We start from the raw sequence: 24,856 nt of genomic DNA on the forward strand, positions 1-24,856 counted from the left end.
AAATATCCTGTCAGCACAAATTCTTCATTGAAAAAATTAAGATACAGTCGTCAACATTTCCAAAGAAATATACATGGTAAGAATACCAGAAAACACAAATGAAAACACAAACACTACAAATTAAATAACCTATTTATATAGAAATAGCCTATATATATAGAAATATAGAAACCTATGTGTATAGAAATAGCCACGTTACAAGCAAAACGCCTCTTAGCCTCATTCTCAAACAAGATTTTCTAAAGCAAAGCAATTAAAATCTTTTCTTTGATAAGTATGTGGCCAGTGAAAACAGATTTTGTCATAAATGGTGCCTACAGAGGACTAAAGCATGCTCCGAGAACTTAATTTAGGGTCTCATTTCAAACTTTGAGAACCTGATCCACAACATCATCTGTCATATTAGGCTGCTGTACAAAAGAGAAATGCTGAAAAATAGCCTTTTTTGTTAAGTGTACTAAACATGTGGCAATCTAATGACCAAAATTTAATTAACAAGAGTACTGTGAGGTATGTAAGACTTCTGATTGAATGCTGAGAAGTGTGCAACGGTACAATAAATCTGTAGGTTGTACTTATATTCTCCAACTGTATTAGGTAGAAAATTCTTGGTGGTGTGGCAGGGGACTGAAAATGCCCCTCCAGAGCAGGGTTAGGAAACCATTAGGATATGGACTAGCAGATTTTTGCAGGGAAATGCAAGCCTATATCAGACCATGCTCCGTACAACCAGCCATCGCCCGTGTGTCAAGACTGTAGGACGCAGAGAAGCTCTATGGTGTAAGCTACATAACCACACTAAATATGCTGCTGAGCCCAAGATAATAAACCCTGCCTCTCAGTCAAGCTTATTAGTTCTGGCTTAGCAACATCCTAACTGCAGCTCCTCAGCTGCCAGAGCAGAGACGCCGTGTCTCCAACCAGCTCAAAGGGAGGGCAGAGCATGCTCTCGTCTGCTGGCAACATCCCATATAGACATATGCTTAGACATCATGTCAGCTGGCACTTGGCAAGAGGGGGAAACCCTTACTGAAGTGCCGGTTATTGTGTATAGTCCCATTCATGTCCGAGGTAGTTCTCATGGATAATGTGAGCAATATTATAACAAACCGTCTCAGTCTTCATAAGGCTCATGAATCACTATTAAAAACAGAAAGAAAACCAGAGCAGTGTTACAAAGAGAATACATAAGTAGATGAACAAATGGCAGTGGCGGTGACTTTCCCATAGGTTTTTAATTTGTAAAATGTATTTTGGAGAGTCATCAAAAACCTAAGTGTTAAAAAAGAAATTATCTAAATAAAACACAAAGTGTTTTGTTATGTTTTGTTTTTAAAAAAAGAGGAGTTCACCTCAAATTGTGCAGGCACAGGCAGAAGAGCTGAGGAAGGACAGGTAGTATTAACTCTGCATCACTCTTGCAGCTGCAGTCAGACCACTGGCTGTATTTTGAGGTTTTAGGTTCCTATTTTAGAGTCAACCAATATGCTGACGTGTAAAACTAACCCTTTTACAGTAGCATTAGGAATAAAATGGACAGCAATAAAATTTAGGAGCGCATTTGTCGTTGTTCTAATCTCCAAGGATGAACTTTAGCCAAGTGTCTGAAGGACTGACCAAAAATGCCATACTCAAAGCTGGAGCAGAGACGGGAAAGGACAGCACAGGTTGTACAACAGCACATACTCCCTGTGAGCTTCTGAGCTCTGCGTAAAGCCTGAGGATAAGGTTGGGAGAGTACTGCTTCCATGCGTTTGGCCAAAAGCTTTCTCACAAGGACTATGGACAAGTCTTGGAAATCCTAATGTTTTCTAAACATACCATTGCTGTGGCCAGGTGTACAAGGTGTACATAGTCTGGACTATATACACCAAATACAAGGTGTATATAGTTTGGATGGCTAAAAAACAGCTAGTATTTCAAATGCAGTTTCAGTCCCTGGGACTGCACTTGAGAATTGTCCAGAAATGTCTGGGGCACATCTCTACTATCATTCCCCAGGCACCATGTGTAGCCTGTCCTGACCCTGAATGCCACAGAAAGCACACGCAGAGCCAGCCCAGCTCCACAAGAAATGTACCTGCCAAAGGTCAGGTTTTATTTGTTCAGATACAGTGTGACTATTCTGCTTTCAAATTCAAGCTAACAAGCCTGTCTCAGACTACGCTATGTAGACTTACTGACCCAGCCTCCACCAGCTTTGGGATCTCTGCATCACACTTTATTAGCCTGTAGCCACGCGCTACCTTCCTCTCAGTTGCCTCTATTAGGTGCTTCCTCAGATGCTTACGTTTTGTACAAGTCACAAGGATGAATTCCATTGAAACAGAATAAAAATCTCTATGCCCAGAGAACGCAATGCAGGGAAGAAAGTTTAGAAGATAATGAGCCTGAATGTAACTCATATCACTATCTACAAAACACGGCCTGGTGTCTCAAACTGGGAGAGAAGGTTTTAACCTCATGCAGGTACGCTAAGTAGCAAGCACTTGATGATGAACGCAGTCTCTAGAAGTCTATTTCTCAGTGAGCCATTTCTTAAGCATAACATTATTCCTTTAACTTTCCTGTGCACAAAGCTTGATACAGATGTACATTTGCACAAACTTGCACTGTTGAATTTTTCTTTTCCTTAGAGATAACTCTAGACTGATGCTCTGCTGAGTGTTATTACATCTACTTTTATGACCTGCTATGGCTGAGGGCAAGATACATTCTAATTTAATACTGTCCAACAGTACAAAATTTACAGAATATTTTGTTTCTGCAATATTAACATCATGCCAATACCTGAGGATGCTAATAACATACTAAAATCAAAATATAATATTTGCTAAAGAAAAATACATATTCCAAATGCATTGACTGTTTACTGAGAAACACATTCTCCTCCTTTTTTTCCAGGTTATTTCTTCCTGAGCTATCCATTCTGTAATGGAAATTTTTCTACAGCTGCAATGAATTCTTAATGTGTTGTATTTGATGACTAAGTACACATTTATATATTCTTGTTCTATGTTACTTACAACAGTCCAGATTATTAAATCTGAATTAAAAAAAAATGATCTATGCTGCCTGTACACCATATAAACCCATTACTGTTCCCTTTTCTTGGGGACATTTGAAAATTTTGCACTAGTTCACTGTCACTGTGAAAAAATACTCTAGTAATCTATTAAATATATTCGTTTGCCCCCTCTGTATTTTAAAATAACCCAATCTTATTCTGAAGTTTTCTTACAAGGTTCCAGTTAAGAATCTAGTATTTATTATTGCAGTTAATATACACATCATGCTTCTCTTAAATTGTATGTGTCTCCGAATACATCCCAGGCACTAACAGTATTACGGGATTTGCTTAACCTCAGTTCAAATGTGGTATATTCTCCATAGGAATGTGTACGTGCTTCTCAGCGCCCAACTCTGTCTTTCATGTAACACCACCAAGGGGCACCTCAGAGCTCCACTTCTCCATTTGTATTTTGCACTTCTGTTGCAAACAGACTCTCTGAAGGCAGAAGGCTTCAGCTTTGACTTGTGCGCTTGCTTCCTATGTGACTCTTAGTCTTAACTGTATTTGGGTATTTTCAGAATTACAATGGAGAACAATTAATAGCAGTTTCTGAACTGAAAATATTTGCTTTTCCAGCTGATAGCAAACTTCAGTAATTAACCTGGTCTTAACACTTGAAGCTTTAACTGTTAGAGCAAGAGAGTGATGGCTAATGGAGATTGCTTAGAAACGAGGTGAAACAGTGAGGTGAAACACCACAATGCTTCATCTCACCTTCAAAGCAGCTTTTGTGCTGTCACATCTGCTTATATCAGCATCAAACGACTGCTGATTTGATCATAATTGCCCTAATTAGAAGTTCAATTAATACACTGAGTTCTTCGTATCAATGCCACCTCAGCATCAAGGATGTGCATACGGAGCATTACTGAGCAATACAGGTTAAACTAATAAGGAAGGTCACCGGGAAAAGGAAACTACCTGCAGCCTACTGTTCTGAGGATATCACATAGTTAGGATGACACTCAATATCCACTTATGCCCCAGGACAAGCAGAAAGGGAGAACTTAAGGAACTCTATTGAGAGATATCCATCAACTGTGAAAAAAAAAAAAAATCACATTTCCTGTCATTGAAAATCTCATTTAGTTCAGACTTGCTTCCACTAAGGATTAAAACCCTTCAAAAGAACACTTTGTCTTCACAGGAAGATGAAAACAGCCTAAAATGCTCACAGTGAAAGACTGTGTGCAAAAAGTGCACAATATGATAAGTTCAAATGGTTATCAAATATAATATACTTCAGCACATACTAGAAATAGAAATGTGGTCATTGAAACTAATGATGAAAATGAAAAGAAAAAAATTAAGTGTTTTTGCATGAGAGACAGGCAAATCTCACTAGCAGACAAAGTGTCACCAATTCCCTGCCTGGAATTATTTTGCATATCCATCGAATGAAGAATTTTGCATGTTCTCAAAAGAAGATAGGGAAGCAGACAAGGGAAACAGACAGCACCCACTTATTAAAATATGATGCATAGGATATTCATAAAACAGGAAAGAGGATAGATATATAGTCATTCTTCACTTTTCACGGTTCAGCATAAAGGCTATAATTCAGAATCAATCAAAAAACAGAAGTGCAAAATAAATAAAAACATCTTCATGCTTCTGCAATTTTTCTTCTGTGAAGAAAAAAACAGAAAAAAAGAACTTTGTCTTAGTCAGCTGTAAAAACAAGATAATGTATTATGACCAATTTAATGGTACCATATACTGCTGCGAGATGTGACTTTTTAAAAATGTGAGAAAATTAAAACACAATTCTGCGTTAATGGTCTTGGCCTGACCATCTACCTACTATTTATATTTGTACTGAAATCAATCAAAATTTTGTGATACAGTCTCTGCAATAATCTTTTTGCTTCAGTTTCTGTGAAAGAACAAAGCTACATCATAAAATGTCACAAATTACACGGGGCAAGATCTTCACCTGTTATAAATCCCAATACTTCCTCTGTTTTCAGTATAACAGCAATGATTTACGCTCCTTTATCTTCTCAATAACCAGGAAATGGTCAGAACACAACTAATTCGTGGTTGGGTAGATTTTTATGCATCATGTTACATGAATGAATGTAACATCACCACGTATTAGATGCATACCAAACATCTTCCAATTTTCAGGGACATTTGGATATTTATTAGTACCTGTACTCTTTTTAGACAATTCTTTTAAGCAACAGGTCAAGACCTCAGCCTGGAGTCACCATCTCTACTGGTTAGACTTCATCTTTAACAGCACTTATTTTAGAAAGAATTAGTGATAACTGTAAAATATTACTTGCTTTTATTATCCTGATACCTAACATTTGTGTTCTCTCTCAAGCACACTGGAGTCAGAATTCTATAAAAGAATTGTCCAACTACGGAATATGGCCTTTTTCATAAAATAAATGCAGAAACTGCACAGCTGACACCTATATGTAAAGATTTGAAAATATTTCACGATATTCTAAGTAGGAACAGTGCCAGGCTAGGACTACTGGTTCTTTGCAGAGGTGCCAAGCAACCTGGAAAACAGGAAAAAGTACCATCATTTCCTATCATTGTTGCGTGCTACGTATTGCACACTAGCTATTATCATCGAGCTCACACAGAAGCTGCTAAAAATTTTAGACAAGGCTCATCAAACTGAAACCACTATTATGATTTGTTAGGCTGAAAAAGCCCACTACCGCAGTAGGTCAAAACTAAGAAAATATAAGGCACAAGATAGTCATAATTCACATGTCGGGTAAATGCGATAAAACAATTGTCTCTGCTCTGTGTGTGTGGAAATTCAGTTACATTCTCCAACTGTCATGCTCCCAATTTATTTTTTTTTTTACCCTGCCCACTGTATGAAGGTTTTAATGAACCTACCACTTATCAGAGTAAAAGGTAACTACAGTACCTCAAAATACAAAAAAAGCTAAGAAACCAACAAAAGACTGAACGAGGGGCTTTTTGGACTCACAGCTTGCCTAGGTCTGTGACAGACGGAAGTGTCCCCCAACAAGGTTATTCTAGAATAAAGTCTCCCCCTTGTGGATCTCTCACATAATAAAAGCTCCATCAAATACTTAATTGCATAATAAAGTCTGTGCTCCTTCCTTTGCAGGTAAGAATTTCAGCAGAAAATAGGAACTTGTACTGAAATCATGGTATATGGTTTACTTCAACTCAGTGGACTCTATCCCACCTCAGGCAAGGCAAGCTGGTTTGTTGTAAGATACCTTATGACTCTGTGATAAATTCATTTGAAAGACACTAAAACTCTCAAAATAATTTAATTCCTTCCCATCTTCACACAAGTGGACGTTATGAAGGCCGGTTTAGAGACCTCCCACAAACTTTTCAGCCCCAAACCATCAATGGTTTAACTATTTAGGTAAAAATTCAAATTCTTTCTAATAATTAAAAAGAATATAACACATGGTGAGATTCCCTCCTATTCTAAGTGCACGAAGTTTACTATCCTAGAAAAAATAGTTTCATCCCAGAAGAACCCATTGTATCTCAGAGATTAAGGAGCTATAGCACTATTTGCAGAATGACTCTTCCTCAAACACTTCATTAACTACACTATTCTCTCATCTGCATTAATTTAAAGGGATCACAAAGATTCCTTTGCATATGATAACTTACATTATCATAAATTAAGAAATCGTTGTGATCACTTAAATTATCATGTTGATCTCAATGCCCTCTTAAGGTATTTAAACATGGTTCCAATAAATCATACGGTTTGTCTGCAAGATTGATTTTGATACGTTTTGGTTTTTTATTTTCTGAGAAACAGAATCCGTGATGGCTTGAAATATTATTCAATTACATACGTGACAAATTCATACTTTATTCGCAGTGCCAACTGTTGAGTCAATACTGGGTAAAAAGCTTTTTAACTATCCAGAGACATGTTCTCACATTAATTTCAGAATAGTAATATAATGGTTAAATATTTATTTCTTGCAAGTTCTGGAATAGTGCTAGGTTTCCTACTTTCATTAACAGTCTCTTATTTGTATGCAGTAATTGCTTTAAAAATATTAGCATTGTAATTTCTTGCTAGCACTATGATAAATCAACAGAAATTCTTATCCCCATGCCTCCCCATGGAAAAGCATAATTCTGCTTCCCTCGACAGCAGTGACAAAGCCTCTTTAATTTCAGGATTACACTCAAAGAATTAATGAAAGATGTTAGTTTGACAGTCCGGGACTCTTGTCCTTCCTAATTGCAGAACAGATGCAATAGCTAAGCAGTGCCAGACTCTGCCAATGTGCCTCTGCAGGAAGCAACAGCTCCTCAAAGGAGAAGGGTAGCTGCTACTTCTCCACTTCGTTTCACTCCTTGCCCTCTCAATAGCAACTGCCAGCAAACCATGTTTTCCGTTCCAAATGTGAGAGGTTTTAGGATATAAATACCTGGCTATTAAGAACAAAAAAGATATCATTCGTTCATTTCAAACATCCATCAATAATGACTGTCAACTGTTGGTCTGGGACGTGCAGAGGTGAAATGCCAAGAACCAAACTCTGAATCCACTGCATTTCTGAATTTTCTTGTTTTAAGAGTTCAACGCAACAAAAACAAAGTTTGCATTGCTAAACCATGAAAGGCTGCTAAAGCTAAGAAGGTGGGTTCTGATCTGGGCTGCTTGATTCAGGGGAAAAAAGCACTGGGAAACAAAATGTCACAGATCTGACCAAGTGCCAAGAGACTCCTGCAAAAAGGCTCTTCAAACCAGTAAAAAGAATATCACATATTTTAGCTATATTCTCAGAGAATGCCTGCTTATCTTGACAGGGTGGATGAGGAACTACAATTCTTAGTGAATATAAAATAAAAGGAGGGAAATAATTGGTAATTATAATATTGCAAGCTATGTTTTAAAATCACTGGTACTTTACTAAGTACCTTCATTTTCTGGCATAGTCTCCATACATGACCACCCAGCACTACTAAATGAACTGTACTGCTAGTAGTGATAGACTTTTATAACACATGATATTTCACAATGCGGACAACTGTTAAATTTCATCCCCAAAGAGAAATGTCTATACTACCATATAACGCAGCTTCTGTATGTGTCAATACTCATATTGTAATTATGGATTAATAATAACTTTAGTACTTATCACATAGCTTTTACATGTATGTGCATACTTACTCTCATTAAATGCATCAAAATGGGTACACCACCACAAACATGAAACTTGGTTTTCCTATTAAAGCAAACTATGGGATCCAGAAACAAAGTATTTTTAAAGTTAAGAACATCGTTCAGCTCCTAGATCTGAATGATCTAGACATTTTGTCTACTGCTAACTGTCATTCATGCACAAACACATACCAGGGATGAATTCTGTTTAACAGTCATTCAGTTTCAGGTCATTCAACCTGACAGACAATCCCAAGATTCTACATGGGAAATTAAGGAACCTATATTGTGAAAAATCTACCACCCATTGTCATTTCACAGTCACCCCTGTGCCATCAAAATAACATGTACCATTGCTGAAGCAATTCCCCCCTTTCCTTTCCAAGCCTGTTGTCCTTACACAACAGGTACTTTTCATCTCCTTCCAGACCTCCCTGTCTCTTCAAATACCATGTCCTACTCACAGCTAAGGAATTTTATCTTGCTCTCTTCTTGCAGCTCTCCTAATAGTCCTTAAACCTCCCCAATTCCTTCATTTTCTCTCACTTTGAGCTGGTTGCTCCAAGTGAGCTGCTTGCTATTCACACTGTCTTCTCTGCAGTCTCCAGTATCCCACACAAAAACAATATTCTCTGAAAATTTTTCACCATTCCCCAGTCCTTCCAATCTCTCTCCCTATTCTCATCATCACCGATCCTGCATCCTTCTTTTTTCAAACCATTAATGCCTGCGATCTTTTGCATTCTCCATTTTTTATTCTGCAGGAAATGTATGTATTCTGAGATTGTAAATCCATGTTAAATATATGGGTCTGTTAAAATACTAAGACAAATACACTATTAAGAGTAAAATCTGAGCCCTTCTCTCCCCCATCATCTCCTTATGGCAATACAGTGTCCTTACTGCTCTGTATACCATGGTGGCACAGCTCTCCGCATGACCTCATGCGCGTTAAAATAAGACAAAGCAAGCTGGGAACATAGCAGGGGCTCACAATCTTCTTTTTGAACCCCAGAAGTTACGTGGAAGAGTTATTAAAGATTCAGCAGATTATTACTGTGAGGCATGAGCTATGTGAAATGAAATTCAGAAATGGAGCATCTGTGGGTTTTGGGCCATATTAAAATATATTAAAAAAACTAGAGGATCATCCTTCTCCAAAACACAGGGAAACATTAAAATTACGCTGAAAAACACAGAATAGTGATTTTAAGTACGTTCTATTAATGAGGGGTGTTTGGGAGTCAGGAGAAATCAATGTAAGGGGTTACCAGCATCAGAAGACTACTCACATATACACCCTAAAAACCCGTAGACACCTTTTCAATTATTACTGCTTACAAAAATCATGTGCATATATATCTACACCTTATCACTCCAGTCATGTCCAAGAAGAAAAAAAGAATTACAAGACAACGGCTCACACAGTAGGGAACCCCATGACCTTTTTCTATACAGACATCACATTAGAGAATTTCCAGGAGAACCATGTAAGAAAGCCAAGAAAGCCTACAAGGGACCATCATGAGCTACTTTTCTGTGTTAAGAGCCCTACAGATGACTCTTGCAGAGAGAGTGAAGCCAGAAGGAACAATAAAAATCTCTGTATATCAAAGTCACTCATCTTCATACCGTACCTCTAAACTGAGCTCAGTAACTTGTTTGACAACAGATCTTTCAGAAAGATGTCAGTCTGGATGTGAAAACATGAAAAAGTTAAGATTCCTCACTTCCCTTGCTTATTTTCTGAAATAAATTTTTACTTCAAGAAGTGTGTGTACTAAACATTATCTGGGGGTTTGGCAGAGAGGGGTCCTTGGAGCTTCCAGGTAAATGCAACAAACTGAACGCTGCACAAGAAGTAGAGAAATCTGCCTTCTGAGAAAATTACTGAAGCTCAAGTATCTCTTCAGCATGGATGTGCCACCTTGCTCGCTTTATGTCATTACGTCTGCCCTGTGAGATATCAAAGCTTAGTCTGCCTATCTCTGGTAAACGGGTATTACAGTCTGACAATCCAGCCTGGTAATTCCTGTGTCAAGGGGAGGGACATCATTTTGTTCACCATTAAAGAGATGCCCCCAATTTCTAGAATGAAGACGATAGTTGACAACTTCTGCTTTCCAGGAGGAGGATGAAAAGGTCGTTTATGCAGCAGATACGCTTCTCTTCAGTTTCCCAAGACGAAATGGGTGAAGAATAAACACCTGCCTATTGACTCTCTCTTCCAGCAACCAAACTTCCTTCTTTAACCCTTCTTAATATTGTCATAAACATTTGTAGTGTACTTCTAGCATCCAACATCAGAAACAAAACACTTCACCCTCCATCTTCTACTGGGCAAGGAAAGAAAAAACCAACATTCCACAAAGGCCTAACCGCAGGCTGGGCACCGGGTCCCGTTAATCCATGCACCCCAGGGCCTGGCACCACGGCAGTGACGCCAGCCCGGCCATCGAGGCACCAGGGCACCCCATCCCGCCGGGGGTGGACCCGCCGCCGCAGGGAGGGCAGGAAAGAGAGCGAGCTTTGCATGTAAGGGGGTCGGGAGACCCCTAGGGAGGACGGGACACCGAGGACCGGGTGAGAGGGGCGACCCCGCGGCCGGAGGACTCACCTTGTGCTCCAGGACGCTGATGTAGCCCTCCAGGAGGCCGGCCCCGACGGGGAGCGCCGGGCGGTGCTGGCCGCGTCCCGGCGGGCGGCTGGGCACCGCCACCACCTGCTGCTGCTGCCGCCGCGGCGGCTCCGGGTGGCCCCCGCCGCCGCCGCCGATGCCGCCGTACATGAGCAACAAGCTGGTGCACATGGTGGTGAGCGCCAAGCAGACGGCCAGCCCGTGGCGCTGCGGGGGGCAGAGAGAGAGGCGGCTCAGCGCTGCGGGGCAGCGGGCTCCCCCCGCCGCGGGGCCCTCCGGGGCGCACCGCTCCCCCGGCGCCCGCAAGTTTCACGTCGCCAGAGACCCGGCAAAAGTGCGAGGAGAGAACTGGGGAACCCCCTCCTTCCTCCTCCTGGCCCCTCTCCCCCAGCCCTGCTCCCTTGCCTCTTCTCCCCTCTGCGTGCCCGGTTCCCCCGCGCCTCTCATTCCCATGCAGCCGTCCCCCTTCGGGCATCTCTTTCGTGCATTTTAACGAGTGTTGGGGATCGTAGCGCTCCCCCCCGCGCCGCTACCTCCAGCCTCGTCCTTTAAAGCACATCGGCTTTCTGTACGCTCCTTAAAGAGCACACACACACACACACAAAACCCCCAAACCACGAGCAACACGAATAAAAGAAAGCAGGCGGAAAGTTCGCCGCCGCCGCCGCCGGGGTTTTGCTCGCCTCCCCGCGATCCCGAAGAGCCGCGGGGATGCAGCCCGGGGAAGGCTGGAGCGTGTGCAGGGTGCCCGGGGCAGCCCCGCTCTGCTACTCTCCTCTCCTCTCCTCCTCCCCGCCGCCGGAGCCGGGATGAGCAGTGCCAACAATGCACTTACCATCAGGGTCTTCATTTTGTGCGCCTCCCGGCCGCCAGTCCTCCCGCTCCCCGCTAGGCTCGGCATGGCGGGGAAGCCGCAGACATGGCTCGGCCAGGGAAGCGCCGCCGTGGCGGGGATTAGGGGGGAATTACACCCGGCCGGACCCTCGGAGCCTGCCAGAGCCGGGTCCTCGGCTGCCCCGCCTGCCTCCGCCCCCGCCTCCGCCTCCTCCTGCCGGCGCAGCGGCGGCTCCAGGGCAGGTGGAAGTTAACTTCTGCCTCCCCCTCGGTCGCGCTGCTCCGGCGGCGCGGTGGGGCGGGGAGCGACGCGGTGGGGCGGGGAGCGACGCGGCGGCCACCGCGGCCCCGGCGGCCCCGGGCGGGCATCGGGCGGGCGGGCAGGGGCTCCCGCCCTCGGCCCAAGCGTCTGTCCTGCTTCCAGCACCGGGGCACGACCCTCACATTACGTTAGTTGTATTTTTTCCTGGCGGAAAATTCGCCATTCTCCCACCGCTAGCTGGGTTTCCTGACGCTGGCAGCGTTCAGGCAATACTTTAAATTCACGTTAGTAAAAAAATCGACGCCCTCAACTCCTTGTGCGGTGCTAAGAACACCCTCTCTCTCTCAAGCCCTAAAAACTGGTTTCAATTTTTTTTTTTTAACAGAAGCTTTCTTCATTTTTTTAAAGTAAATCTCACAGACTTGCTCACCATGCCATCTTTTTGGTTTCTGAAGACGAACATTTTCGCACTCTCCTTTCATAAGCAGCCTCCCAAAGTGTTAGGGTTTTTTTTCTAATTATTTCTTTTTTTTGTGTTAATGGTGTACAGTTCAGTTGTGAAAACTTTATTAACAGACCTCAAATTACATAGAGTTCTTGCTCTGGGATTTCCACGTTTATAAATGTGCCCCTTCAAAACAAGCCATTTTAAGGTTGATTTCTTACGGAGTTATTAAACTGACAGCATAGCATTTTAAAAAAAAATAATATATCTCCTAATCATGAAGATATTTCTCTTAAATTACTCATGGAAATAATAGTTCTAATATATGACTTCACATCTAACCTATAGCTATCTAACATTAAAGATTACATTAAGGCGAAAACGATCAGCAGGCTAACTCAACCATGGTCACAATAGCAGCTTTCTCAAGGCTGGAATTCTCATTGAAATCCATTTTTTATCTTTACTAATTCATAGGAGGACTAAGGGTGAAACAAATGCCATCTCTAGCATTGGCACATCATGCAGCATTTAGTGTCTTTTAAGAAAGTAAAAAGAAACGAGAATGCATGGTACATCAGCGGATAGCACAGTAAACACGCTTTATCATTTCAAAGAAGAATGCCATATTGCAAGCATGCTTGCTATTTATTCACTTTGTGAGTTTGGTTTCAATAGTACCAGTTGTTAAGACAAACGAAGCAATATAAGAAGAATCTTATCAGGTCTTGGTAATTCTTTATTATGTGGTTGCACTTGACACTCAAATTAGTGAAACAAAGGGCCAACTTGATGAATCATTGAAAGCAAATTATCTGTGGCTCTCCAAGGCTTCCTGCAAGAGACTACAAAAGGCAGCTCATGCATTTTACAGTGCTGTTTCTCAACTATCAGCAAGCAGGTTGCTGGTGACTGACCTTTCTAAGCCTTTCTAATATATTTTGCCATGCCAAACTGAAGCATCATTTTTATGATTTAGGCTCATGGCTGTATGTTAGACATCTGTTACACAGTATGTCTGACCAAATTCATTAAACTTATGGGTTTTGGTAGAATAGGCTGATTTAAAAACCTACTGATAAAGGAGACAAACTATATTTTCTAATTTAATGCTGAGCTTGACTTGAATAATGTCCAGCTTTCTGCTCGTCAAATATTTAATTAGATTGCTATGATGGTCATAGACAGTATTCTTGGCAGTCAAATGCTCATGGAAACAAATACAGTAGTGTAATGTAAATCCTACGGAGGTTTTTATGAGTAAGCATGGGAACTTCAAAAATCATCTGGAAAACAGCCCAGCTATTTAATTTAATTTTAAATTCCAATGAATTAATAGTTCTAGCTATCTGGAGATTTGGTTTTAAACACTATTGGAATCTACGTACTTGCAGATATGCATCTGCATACCCAATATAGACTTGCAAAGAGGAGAAGAGCATAGGCTGAACTCAGGCATTTAAGCAACTTGGAAACAATACAGAGAACATCTTAAAGTCCATCTGACTTCCTGCTTCAACCAATTTATTTTCAATATGCAAGGGATACTGAACTGTCGATGCATTTCTATTCCTCCTTAGAGCTAGGGGCAAAGACAGATTAAAATATAAACAGATGCTTTCTCTAGACCAGGAAAAAAAGCATCAGAGCCATGGTTAGGTTTTTCACCAAAGTCTGACTGAGGAGAGCTTTTCATCTGCATGGAAAGGACTGGGTTGTCTCCTCTTCCAATTTACTTTCACCCTTCTGGTAGCTACAGGCTGACAAAACAGTCACATGAAATAAAAATCTGCTTGCGTCAGCTTTAGAAGGACGTAAGATGCAAATAACAAAAATCCACACAGAGTGAGAAATACATATGAGAAGCAGTGATACAGATAGAGACAAAATTCTCAAAACTGGCAATGGACTTGGAGCAACAGAGCTCTTTCACTGATTCCTAAGTAAAACTGCTCAAACAGCAACTTTCCCCAAGTTGTCTGGATAAATGAAATAACTATCTTACTATAATGCATTTTAACCTGTGTTGTCTTTCAGAGATTTCTTTGTATAGATATAAAACACCCTTTCAAACTATGGTTGATGTCTCATGAAGTTCATATAGAGATAACATAGCGTAATCTACACCTTAATATAACGAACAATTATAAACATACTTTCCACATTATGGTTATCCTGGAATGAGTACTTGAGTGGAGGAGCCTCTTACTTTTCATCTATGCCAGTCCATCTCAGCAACCGGTAGCCAAAATATTCAGTGCAAGTTACGATGAGTGCAATGGCTAGTATTCCTGCTGCTGACCCAGTTGTTTGCCAGGATGTTTTCCCCAAGTGCACTGGCTGCTACCTGTGTAACCCCAGCAAACCCTGCTCTAGGACCTTGCTGTCCCTCTCTCCTTTCCACCATAACCAGAGGTAGGGTGTTAGTGCGTGCGCTCAGTACACAGAATGCCTCCAAACTGTAAGCTGCAGCTGCTCTTCAGCCCTGTCACCTCCTCAGAATGAAAGCCCAGACAGTCTTAAATGTTTAATTATTTTGTGACTCATTGATGGCAGCGTGGCTCCTTTGCTGCAAAAAAAAAGGAGAGTATTTTAGAGAACTGATTTAGTTCTGTGTCCAGTTTTAAAGAGAGTATGAAAATGAAAGTTTTGTTTATCAATCAATTACATGTCACAAAAGAGTGAAAAGAAAAGGGGACTAGTGTGATATAAGTAGTTAAACTCCAGGCGAGTTCTGTATGTTACTCTGCAGGCGTGCTGAAAGCACTTAAATACATTCCCATCACGCTATGTGTATGAAGATGTTTTTCAGAAAAATATTGGTGATAGAAGAGCTTAAAATAGATTGGAGGGGCGAGGTTAGTTCTATCAGGACCACTTCGATATCCTTACACCTTTGAAACGAAGAATCTGAGTTACTAAGATTCTATACGTGGCTAAACACAAGAAAATATTTGTTTAAAATTAATCTAAAAGTGACTCCTGTTAAAGTTGCATCATTTTGTCATCTCTGTTATATTCTGTGGTCTGTGAAGCCTTGGATCTGTCTCCTTAAGAGTAAAATCCTGGCCCCACTGAAATTATCCCCTACACATCTCTTATCCCTCTGCTTGCTGGGGCAAGGAGCTCACCAGCAAGTATAAAGCTCCCACTTCTAGCTCTGCAGCCTCGTGAGGTATGAGCTTAAACCATGATCAGTAGCATAGAACAGAATATTGCTTGTCCTGGGCCTCTAGCCAGTGACATTTGGGAGGATGGCTGGGAGTGCCACATTTCAGGGGGAAAAAGTAAGCATTTTTTGACTGACTAGCTAGAAAAATGAGACTAAAGGTACTAAAGAGGTTGGAATACGATGAAAGTTTGTGTGGATTAATGGACAGAGAGGCCGTCAAAGGTATATAGGAAATGAAATACATCACACTGAGATCATCTCCATGTGTTGTTTTATTATTTATGTACCTATGAAATTTTAACTTCTTTTTCCTGAGAGAAAGGGCTGCATTTTTGCATCACAAACACAACCAATGGAAAACATTCAGCAGCCAGCAAAGTAATGAGCTTACACTATAGATTTTTCAAACTGCCCAGTGATTCATGAAATGCTTTTCAAAACTGGAAATATGCATTGAGGATTGGTCAAAACAGGTAGAAACAATATTATAGATCAGTCAATACTGTCTCTCCTTTATGAAATCAGGCTGCCTTTGAACTCCTGACAGAAGCAAACAGTGATAGATGCATAAAAAAATGAAATATTGCATGGAAATAGAAGTGCAAATGAAAAGAGAAAGGGGAAAATAGTGAGATAAGATTTGCTGAATCTGCTCGTTTTTTTCTTTCCTATTTCTTAAGTTTTCTCCCCAATCTAGGAAGCATAAATAAAGGTATTGGATGTTTCCGAAGCAATCTGTCTAGCTCAACTGAATGGACTCATCTGCTTTAAGACCACACGTGAAACACTGTGCTTCATTCTAATCACTTTTTGGGGGAGGAAAGCTAAACAAGGCACACCCTGGAATATACAGCATACTCGGAATTCCACATCTAAAGTCAGAAACTTTGAAGGTTAAGAAATTAGCACAGGAGGCTGCAGATGGAATGTACCCGGTACCGCTTGTGGAAGCCAACAGGCATGACCACAAACTGTTCTTCACGGCTTTTTGTTTTACTGTTCACCACAAAAACAAAAGAAGGGAGACATATATAATCCCTGTAAACAGAGCACAGATATAACATATGGACTAAAGCAACTGAGGACGTAATTACTAGAATTTGGTATGAAATTTGATACATTTGAATATTCTGGGGGTACCCCTGCTGTAACATAAGAGATCTCAACAGGCTCCCGAATGGCTCAGTGTATGTATATCTGTTCCTTTGCAGAGAAAAACTGCACCAACAGGAAGTCAGAGTGTTAAACGGAACAGAATTGCTAAACTTTTAAAAAATTACCAAACAAATATCAGACATGAAGCAATAGAGCAAAAAAGGAAGAAAAGAAGGATAACTGCTCATTATGGATTGGTTTGCAGTTCTTTATGTATTATTAGAGAGTCAATAGAAAACTCTTCTGCTATTACAAACACAAACATCATTTATGATGACAGGCTGAACAACAACTATGTCAACAAGGGGATCCATTACCGTCAAACTGAAAAGGCACAGAATCATGTAAAGTCCTTCAGTGGCCATAAGTATCTTATTTTGGTAATAGCTACTGTACTTATGTACAGGTTTATAGAAACCATCTTCACTAGTCACATAGTATATCACCACATAAGCATATATGCAAATTCAGAGCAATAAATCACTTAATGTACAGCGTGAGAATAGCTGCCAGTGAATCCTGTCCTAGCTCAGCAATTTCATGCCCGTGTCCAGTGTGCTTCTGAAATTATGTAGTGGCTGCCTTTGTTACGTATGAATTTCTTCCATTTACCCAGAATACTTCAGACACGGTTACCTAAATGAAGTCTTGGGGATCTGAGGTTACTGCTGAGGGGTCCTGAATACTCTAATTTCCCAGGGAAGTCGACAGGAACTGAAGGAAGGTCTCTGCATTCCAGTGAGCCGCCTGTTACAGATGATAGCATTGGTTCTAGCCATTTGCAGATTCAGATGGGGATAGATTTCTACCAGGAAATATCAGAGACCATGGGCCCAAGGTGCAGTGAAGGTACGGAGATAGTGACCTTGTTTATATAGCTTGCTTAGTTAATTGCAATTGAACATGGAATCTAGACCTGAAGAGAGTACAGAATGGTTCTAAAATAATTTCCTATGTCCAAACCTGGTACTGCGAACCACCCCAGACAACTCTTCTAGCGAGGATGAATAAGCATTGTAGGAACTAGCCTGAAACAGTGGGAGAGTTTCTTCACTGCAATAGATACCTAACTGAATGCTTCAAACCAGATGCTAAAACAGATGGATTGTCTTCCTTTGCAATGTGCTGTGTCCTTGTTTAAACATTTCTGCCACATTATTGATATTTGTCACTCTTAAACAAATACAGAAAACAAGTCTTCTCTCTTTCATGCAGGATAGATACCTTGGGTGTCTACTGGCATCCTCAAATCATGGATTAGCACAAATCCATGGCTATATACACTCATTTTTCTTTCTTACACTTCAGGGCACAGGACCAAGTTCAGCTCAGCTGCAGAGCTGGATCCAACATTTCCTGCAGCAGCTGCACCCTCCTTTCTTTGAACTGCTATTAATACTTGTTATCACATTCCCTAGCCTTTGTCACCACCACCTGCCTTATGCTTTTGACTCAAGTGACAGAACTTCAAAAAATCCTGTACTTTTCCCAATCACAGTAAATATTTTATTCAAGGTGATGATTATGTATCTATTCTCTCCTATAAACTACAGTGCCAGGAACATACTGACTCGAGTTTTGCCGCAGTACTTTTACTACCTTCTGATGATTTCCTTGGTGGGAATTGCATTTGGCCTCTTGTTTTGCTGAATTTATCCAGAGACCAAAGCATTCTAATCAAACATGCATATTTATCTAATTGCTTTATTTTTCCTTTTCGTTTACAATTTATTTCAGTTTGGAAGGGATTATTTTGATGCTTTCTTTCTCTACAATAGTTTTTGTTTGTTTGGTAAGTATCTAATTTTATTTGTTACCAAAAGCCCTTGAATTCTGTAAGGTTTGTTCAGTTTTTCTTGTGATCAGTACTTGAAATGTGAAGCTAAGCTCTGTAGGGCATGTGCTGTTTCTGTCCCCAGTTCAAATAAATGAGGCCTTAGGCCATTTATGGTTTAGACCATAAATTCAGATGTCAAAGGAACAGGTGGTAACGTGACACAAGCTGTTCTTGCTCATTGTATCAGTTTCCTCTGCTCAGTCTCCTACTGCTTCATCTCTGTCACAATCCTGAATCACTCTCCAACAATGGTTACTCCATTTTGGCGGGTTCAGTTTCTGTCCATTGATAAATGAGAGCTTCTCTGCTTCTAAGCAATATCAATCTGGAAAATGTGGATCTTGGAATCCAAAAGCGTGTCTATACTGGCACATTAACTCAGGCACAGAACTGCATTACTGTGACTAAAGCCTTCTGGGATAAAGCTGGCTCACATCACACAGCTTGGAGCCTGTGCAGAGGAGCTCAGGTCCATCTGCACATCAGCTCCGACTCACTAGCAGTCTGCTAGGTTGAAGCACTGTGGGTTATGGTTCAAGAACTTGCAAATAGGAAAGAAGAACAAAAGCTTACCAGAGAAGTGAAAATAATGGGTATGATGCATTAGTATAAAATAATATAATAGTTGTTCAGTGCTTGTTCAGTGACTGATTTTGGAGATATAGTCATATATAATTTGATATCCTGCTGGTGAGCAAGTGTGTTGGACTTTCTTCCTAAGTGAGGAGAGAAGGAATTATCTGCCAGTCTTGTTTGTGTACCTGGCTCTTCATTTTAATCGAAGAAACTATTGTCTTTGTCAATTTCTTTGGGATCCTAAAAAAATTTTATCCTAAGCACTATTCATTTTCAAGCATTGTCTCCACACTAACTAGTCCTCACAAAATCCATGTGGCTTCATCTCTATTTACACAAGACAGTTGTGTAGTGAAGGTAAGGAATGCTGTTCCCTCAACTCCAACTGTCACCTTATAGCTATGAATATTTAGTACCTTGGGTACCCAAAAAGCTTAAAGTTGGGCACTGAAGATTAGAAGCTTCTTTTGGCAAACTGAACCTTCTTGACTTCTCAAAACCAAGAGTTCTTACTTCTCAGCATCACTTGAGGATTGCTGCAATAGCAACATCTCCCATCTCAGCTTGTAGTTAAAAAATTTGCAAACTTTCCCTTCCCTTCCTTTTTTTTTTTTTCTTTCCCCCCACACTGTCCCTTCTCCAGTCTTTGAGTAGCTGGACTGGGTCCTCCTGGCTACTCCTACCACCTACTCCACCATGTACTTACCCAATCCATGCAGAGCTCCATGATGTAACTGGCTAATGACGGGTCTGCTTGGCAAGTCACTTTTCAACAGAGCACCGGGTGATGGCTAGCACAGCTATTTATCTGTAGCCATATTATTACAGCATGTCTTTTTGATTAATTAGAAATGCAGCACTGTAAGTTTTAGTTTTACAGTCTGGGTATCATTCACTAACATGAAGAAGATAGTGCCCTATTTGCAGCTTTACATATTTGAAGGTGAGAGAGGAAGGGGAAGGGATTAGCGCAGGACAGAAAGAGTACATGCAGCAAATATGGATATAGTGCAGGGTGGGAAGCACTTTGAGGGGTGTGTCAGGGACAAACAAGGTCTTAGACATCATCACAGGCAGTCAAGAAGTCAAAAGAGATACTAAGAAAAGTAGTAAGTCTGATCTGCACATTTTCACTCACACAAACAGAAAAGAAAGCTTTGACGCCTAAAGGCTGCCCTGGGCTGTTGACATTTCAAGTCAGCTAACAAGGATTTAGCAAAGGAAGTAGAAGATGGTACGCAGAGAAAGCATGGCATGCAATGGCTGCTCTCTGACCATACCAAATATAAGGCAAATGTAATTTCTAAATCTTAATAAAGAAGTGGTGTAAAGGGAAATAACATCTCTGCCTCACCCTGCTTGGAGCTCAAGGTCCATGAAGAGGGAGACTATGTATTTAAATCTGGATGATTAAAGCATGTTCCTAAACCCAAACCTAAATATTTCTATATAAGAATGCTACTTCTCAGCATGTTGTGCAGTCATGAAAATACAGCTCCGGATCTAAGCTGGATCTTCGTCTTATCTTTCACATCACCCAAAGCTGCTTAGTCTTTGTGTACACGTGGGCTGACCTTTCACTTTTCTAGTCTATTGCTATTGAATTGTTCATAAATCTTGTAATCATTAGACAAGGTTAGCCCTCACATTTCAAAAAGGGAACATCTTTTTTTTTTTTTTGCAAGCTGATGCTGGCTGTTTTTTGTGTCTTAACACTAGATTATGCAAACCAGGTGCTGACCAGCAGATACTTCGCAGACTGCAGGGTGCTGATTGTGGCAACATTGAAACAGACTGAAACATTTAGGAATATGGGTTACATAGATGCACTTTATTCCTAAATGCAGGTTATTAACAAATTGGCGAAGTTATTGGCCAATTGACTCAAAGTATAAGCATTAAAATAATTCATCCTGAACAATGCGTGGTTTTATTTTATGTTTAGTACAGTAGGCTCACCTGCACGAATTTGCTGTGCTTATTTAATATCCTCTTTAAGATGAAAAATGATGCCAGTCCTGTGGTAATAGCATCTTTTGACGCTGAGAAAGCATTTCACTGGATTGAATGGCAGTTTCTCTTTACTATGATGGGAATTTTAAAATTTGCTATAAATGTATTGCATCAGTTACACTGTTCTGAGCAAGGATGCATACTAATGTCACAATACTATCTCAATTTTGACTTTTGAGGGAGACTAGTCAAGGGTGCCCACTTTCAGTGCTATTTTTGCTAATGGAAGCAAACCAATCTTTCGAAGACTCAGGAGATTGGGTGGAGACTCTGAAATAGAATGCATTAGAGCTGAGAGCTTATATTTGCAGAACTGCCCTTAAAATGGTGTCCAATTTTGCTATACATTAGTAACCCTTTGGAGACTCTAAAACATATTCTGCAGGGAGCTACGGTTCCTAAACAACTTCCTAGATATTGAGTGGATTAGGATTTAGCCAAAGATTTTGGAGCTGAAGTGATGATAGCTGTAGAAGCGCTGAGAGTCCCTCACTACTCATTAAACTCAAAACTCACAAGTCTGAGGACCTTAACGGTGGGGCTCAGGGTAGAGTGGGGCTTCAAATGGGGAAAAAAAGAAAAAAAAAAAAAAAGCTTTACTCCAGGCTTGGAGGATTTTCACATGATTTTCTGAAGAAAGAATTCTTTAGAAGCATTATGAACTGTTCTCCCATGCTGTGATCACAGGAGTGATGTAACAAAGAAGTCTCTCCTCCCCTTGCAGTAAAGCATATCATCATGAAGAAAAAGGGAAAATGCTTATAAATTCTCAAGAAGCTAGACAATTTCTTTATTGCTTTTCCTCAGTGTCCTGACAGAGTCAAACAGAAGTATGCCAGCAGTATTAGAATAATAGAATGGTTTAGGTTGGAACGGACCTTAAAGATCATCTAGTTCCAACCCCCCTGCCATGGGCAGGGGCACCTCCCACTAGACCAGGCTGCTCAAAGCCCCATCCAACCTGGTCTTGAACACCTCCAGGGATGGGGTGTCAACAACTTCCCTGGGCAACCTATTCCAGTGCCTCACCACCCTCACAGTAAAGAATTTCTTCCTAACATCTAATCTAAATCTACCCTCTTTCAGTTTAAAACCATTACCCCTCATCCTATCACTACACTCCCTGATAAAGAGTCCCTCCCCTTCTTTCCTGCAGGTACTGGAAGGCCGCTGTAAGGTCTCCCCAGAGCTTTCTCTTCTCCAGGCTGAACAACCCTAACTTTCTCAGCCTGTCCTCATAGGAGAGGTGCTCCGCCCTCTGATCATCTTTGTGGCCCTCCTCTGGACCCTCTCCAACAGATCCATGTCCTTCTAATACTGGGGGCACCAGGGCTGGATGCAGTATTTCAGGTGGGGTCTCATGAGAGCCGAGTAGGGGGGAAAATCCCCTCCCTCAACCTGCTGGCCATGCTTCTTCTGATGCAGCCCAGGATGTGGTTGACTTTCTGGGCTGCGAGTGCACATTACTGGCTCATGTTGAGCTTCTCATCAACCCACACCCCAAGTCCTTCTCCTCAGGGCTGCTCTCAATCCATTCTCTGCTCAGCCTGCATTTGTGCTTGGGATCGCCCTGAACCAAGTGCAGGACCTTGCACTTGGCCTGGCTGAACTTCATGAGGTTTGCATGGGTCTACTTCTCCAGCCTGTCAAGGTCCCTCTGGATGGCATCCCTTTCCTCCAGCATGTCAACTGCTCCACACAGCTTGGTGTTGTCAGCAAATTTCCTGAGGGTGCACTCAATCCTAACATCCATGTTGCCAACAAAGCTGTTAAATATTACCGGTCCCAGTACTGACCCCTGAGGAACACCACTTGTCACTGCTTGCCACTTGGACATCAAGCCGTTGACCGCAACTCTTTGAGTGTGGCCATCCAGCCAACTCCTTATTGAGTGATCCATCCATCAAATCCATCTCTCTCTCTAATCTAGAGACAAGGATGTTGTGTGGGACAGTGTCAAATGCTTTTGCACAAGTCCAGGTAGATGATGTCAGTTGCTCTTCCCTCATCTACCAATGCTGTAATGCCACTGTAGAAGGCCACCAGATTTGTCAGGCATGATTTGCCCTTAATGAAGCCATGGTGGTTATCACCGATCATCTCTTTATTTTCCATGTGCCTTAGCAGAGTTTCCAGGAGGATCTGCTCCATGGTATCGCCAGGTACAGAGGTGAGACTGACTGGCCTGTATTTCCCCGGGTCTTCCTTTTTTCCCTTTTTAAAAATGGGGGTTATGATTCCTCTTTTTCAGTCAGCGGAAACTTCACTGGGCTGCTCAGACTTCTCAAATATGATGGATAGTGGTTTGGCAACGTCATCTGCCAGTTCCCTCAGGAACCACAGATGAATCTCATCAGGACTTGTGCACCTTCAGGTTTCTCAGCTGGTCTCAAACCTGGTCTTCTCCTACAGTGGGTGGTTCGTCACTCTCCCAGTCCCTGCCTTTGCCTTCTGTGACTTGGACGGTGTGGCTAGAGCCCTTACTGGTAAAGAGAGAATCAAAAAAGTCTTTGAGTACCCTCAGCCTTATCCATGTCCTGAGTGACGAGGGCTCCTGTTTTCTTCCTGAGTGGGTCCACATTTTCCCTGGTCTTCCTTTTGTCACTGACATACCTATAGAATTTCTATGTTGCCCTTGATGTCTCTGGGCATATTTAACTCTATCTGGGCTTTAGCTTTCCTAACCTGATCCCTGGCTGTTTGGACAATTTCTCTGTACTCCTCCCAGGCTACCTGTCCTTGCTCCCACCCTTTGTAGGCTTCCTTTTTCTGTTTGAGATTGTCCAGGAGCTCCTTGTTCATCCATGCAGGCCTCCTGGCATTTTTGCAGGGAGGCAATGGATTTTGCCAGAACGAATAAGCCTGTGCCTCTACAAACAGGAAGAAAACATCTTCATTTAAACCAGGCATCATGTGAGCAACTGTGGTACAAGGTCTTCCTCTGTTTCCTGGCTTCCTGCTTCCCTCATGTTAAATGTCAGAATCCTCTTCTATGATATTTTAGACTTTTTTTGTACTGCTTTTCTGCATTATATTCACATTAATAATGCTGAGAGAACATCCTCCCACACTTCGGTACACATCAATCCTTACTTGAGTTTTTCCCATCCCTAGTTTCTGTTACTGTTCTCTTATGCACCAGATTAGCTTGGAGCTTCTTGCACATAGGTGTTGGCAAAAATCCTTTCACTGCCGGCTCACTTACAGCTGTAACCTGTAACCTCCACACCAGTCTTAATGCTACAGATTTGGGAAACTAGAATTAGTCCCTATGGCAACAGAGAAATCAGCCAAGTACAGGTGAAGTGTTGAGAGGTACCTGATGAAACTAACTAAACAGCTGGTTCCAATTTATCACAGGCATCTGCAATTAAGTGTAATCAGATCATCATACCCACTATGAAAAAGATTGCAGATATCACTGCACGGCCAAGGAAATGCATTTCCTGGGTGGAATGTGATCCTTATGGTAGGATACTGGAGAACTAGAGATGGTGATGGGACATTTAGTTGGCCCTGAAATAGCAGTTCTTGGCAGCCCTTGCCTTGCAGTAACATGGTAAACTAAGGTATCTACAGAGGGAAAACAAATCTAAAATCCTTAAATACTAATTTTCCATTCTCACACCAGAAAGAATGTTGCAACTGTAGGAACTTTTTGAAAATTTGTTACTCTTATTCTCCTCTTCTCCTTTTAACTTA

The 24,856-nt window shown here is 41.4% G+C and overlaps 1 protein-coding gene across 2 annotated transcripts in view; it reads right to left on the reverse strand.

Annotated features, from left to right (window-relative positions):
* ST6GALNAC5 (ST6 N-acetylgalactosaminide alpha-2,6-sialyltransferase 5) overlaps positions 1-12,177 on the reverse strand; it is a 73,804-nt gene extending 61,627 nt beyond the window's left edge. For both annotated transcript variants that reach the window (XM_074597216.1, XM_074597215.1), the window contains exons 1-2: positions 11,696-12,177; positions 10,840-11,067 (exon numbers count right to left, since the gene is read on the reverse strand). In XM_074597216.1, the coding sequence (XP_074453317.1) occupies positions 10,840-11,067; positions 11,696-11,761 (294 nt within the window). In that variant the 5' untranslated portion in view covers positions 11,762-12,177. The remainder of the gene's footprint in view (positions 1-10,839; positions 11,068-11,695) is intronic.
* Positions 12,178-24,856: the final 12,679 nt, after the last annotated feature.

Source organism: Larus michahellis, chromosome 8, assembly GCF_964199755.1.
Source record: "Larus michahellis chromosome 8, bLarMic1.1, whole genome shotgun sequence".
NCBI lineage: Eukaryota > Metazoa > Chordata > Aves > Charadriiformes > Laridae > Larus > Larus michahellis.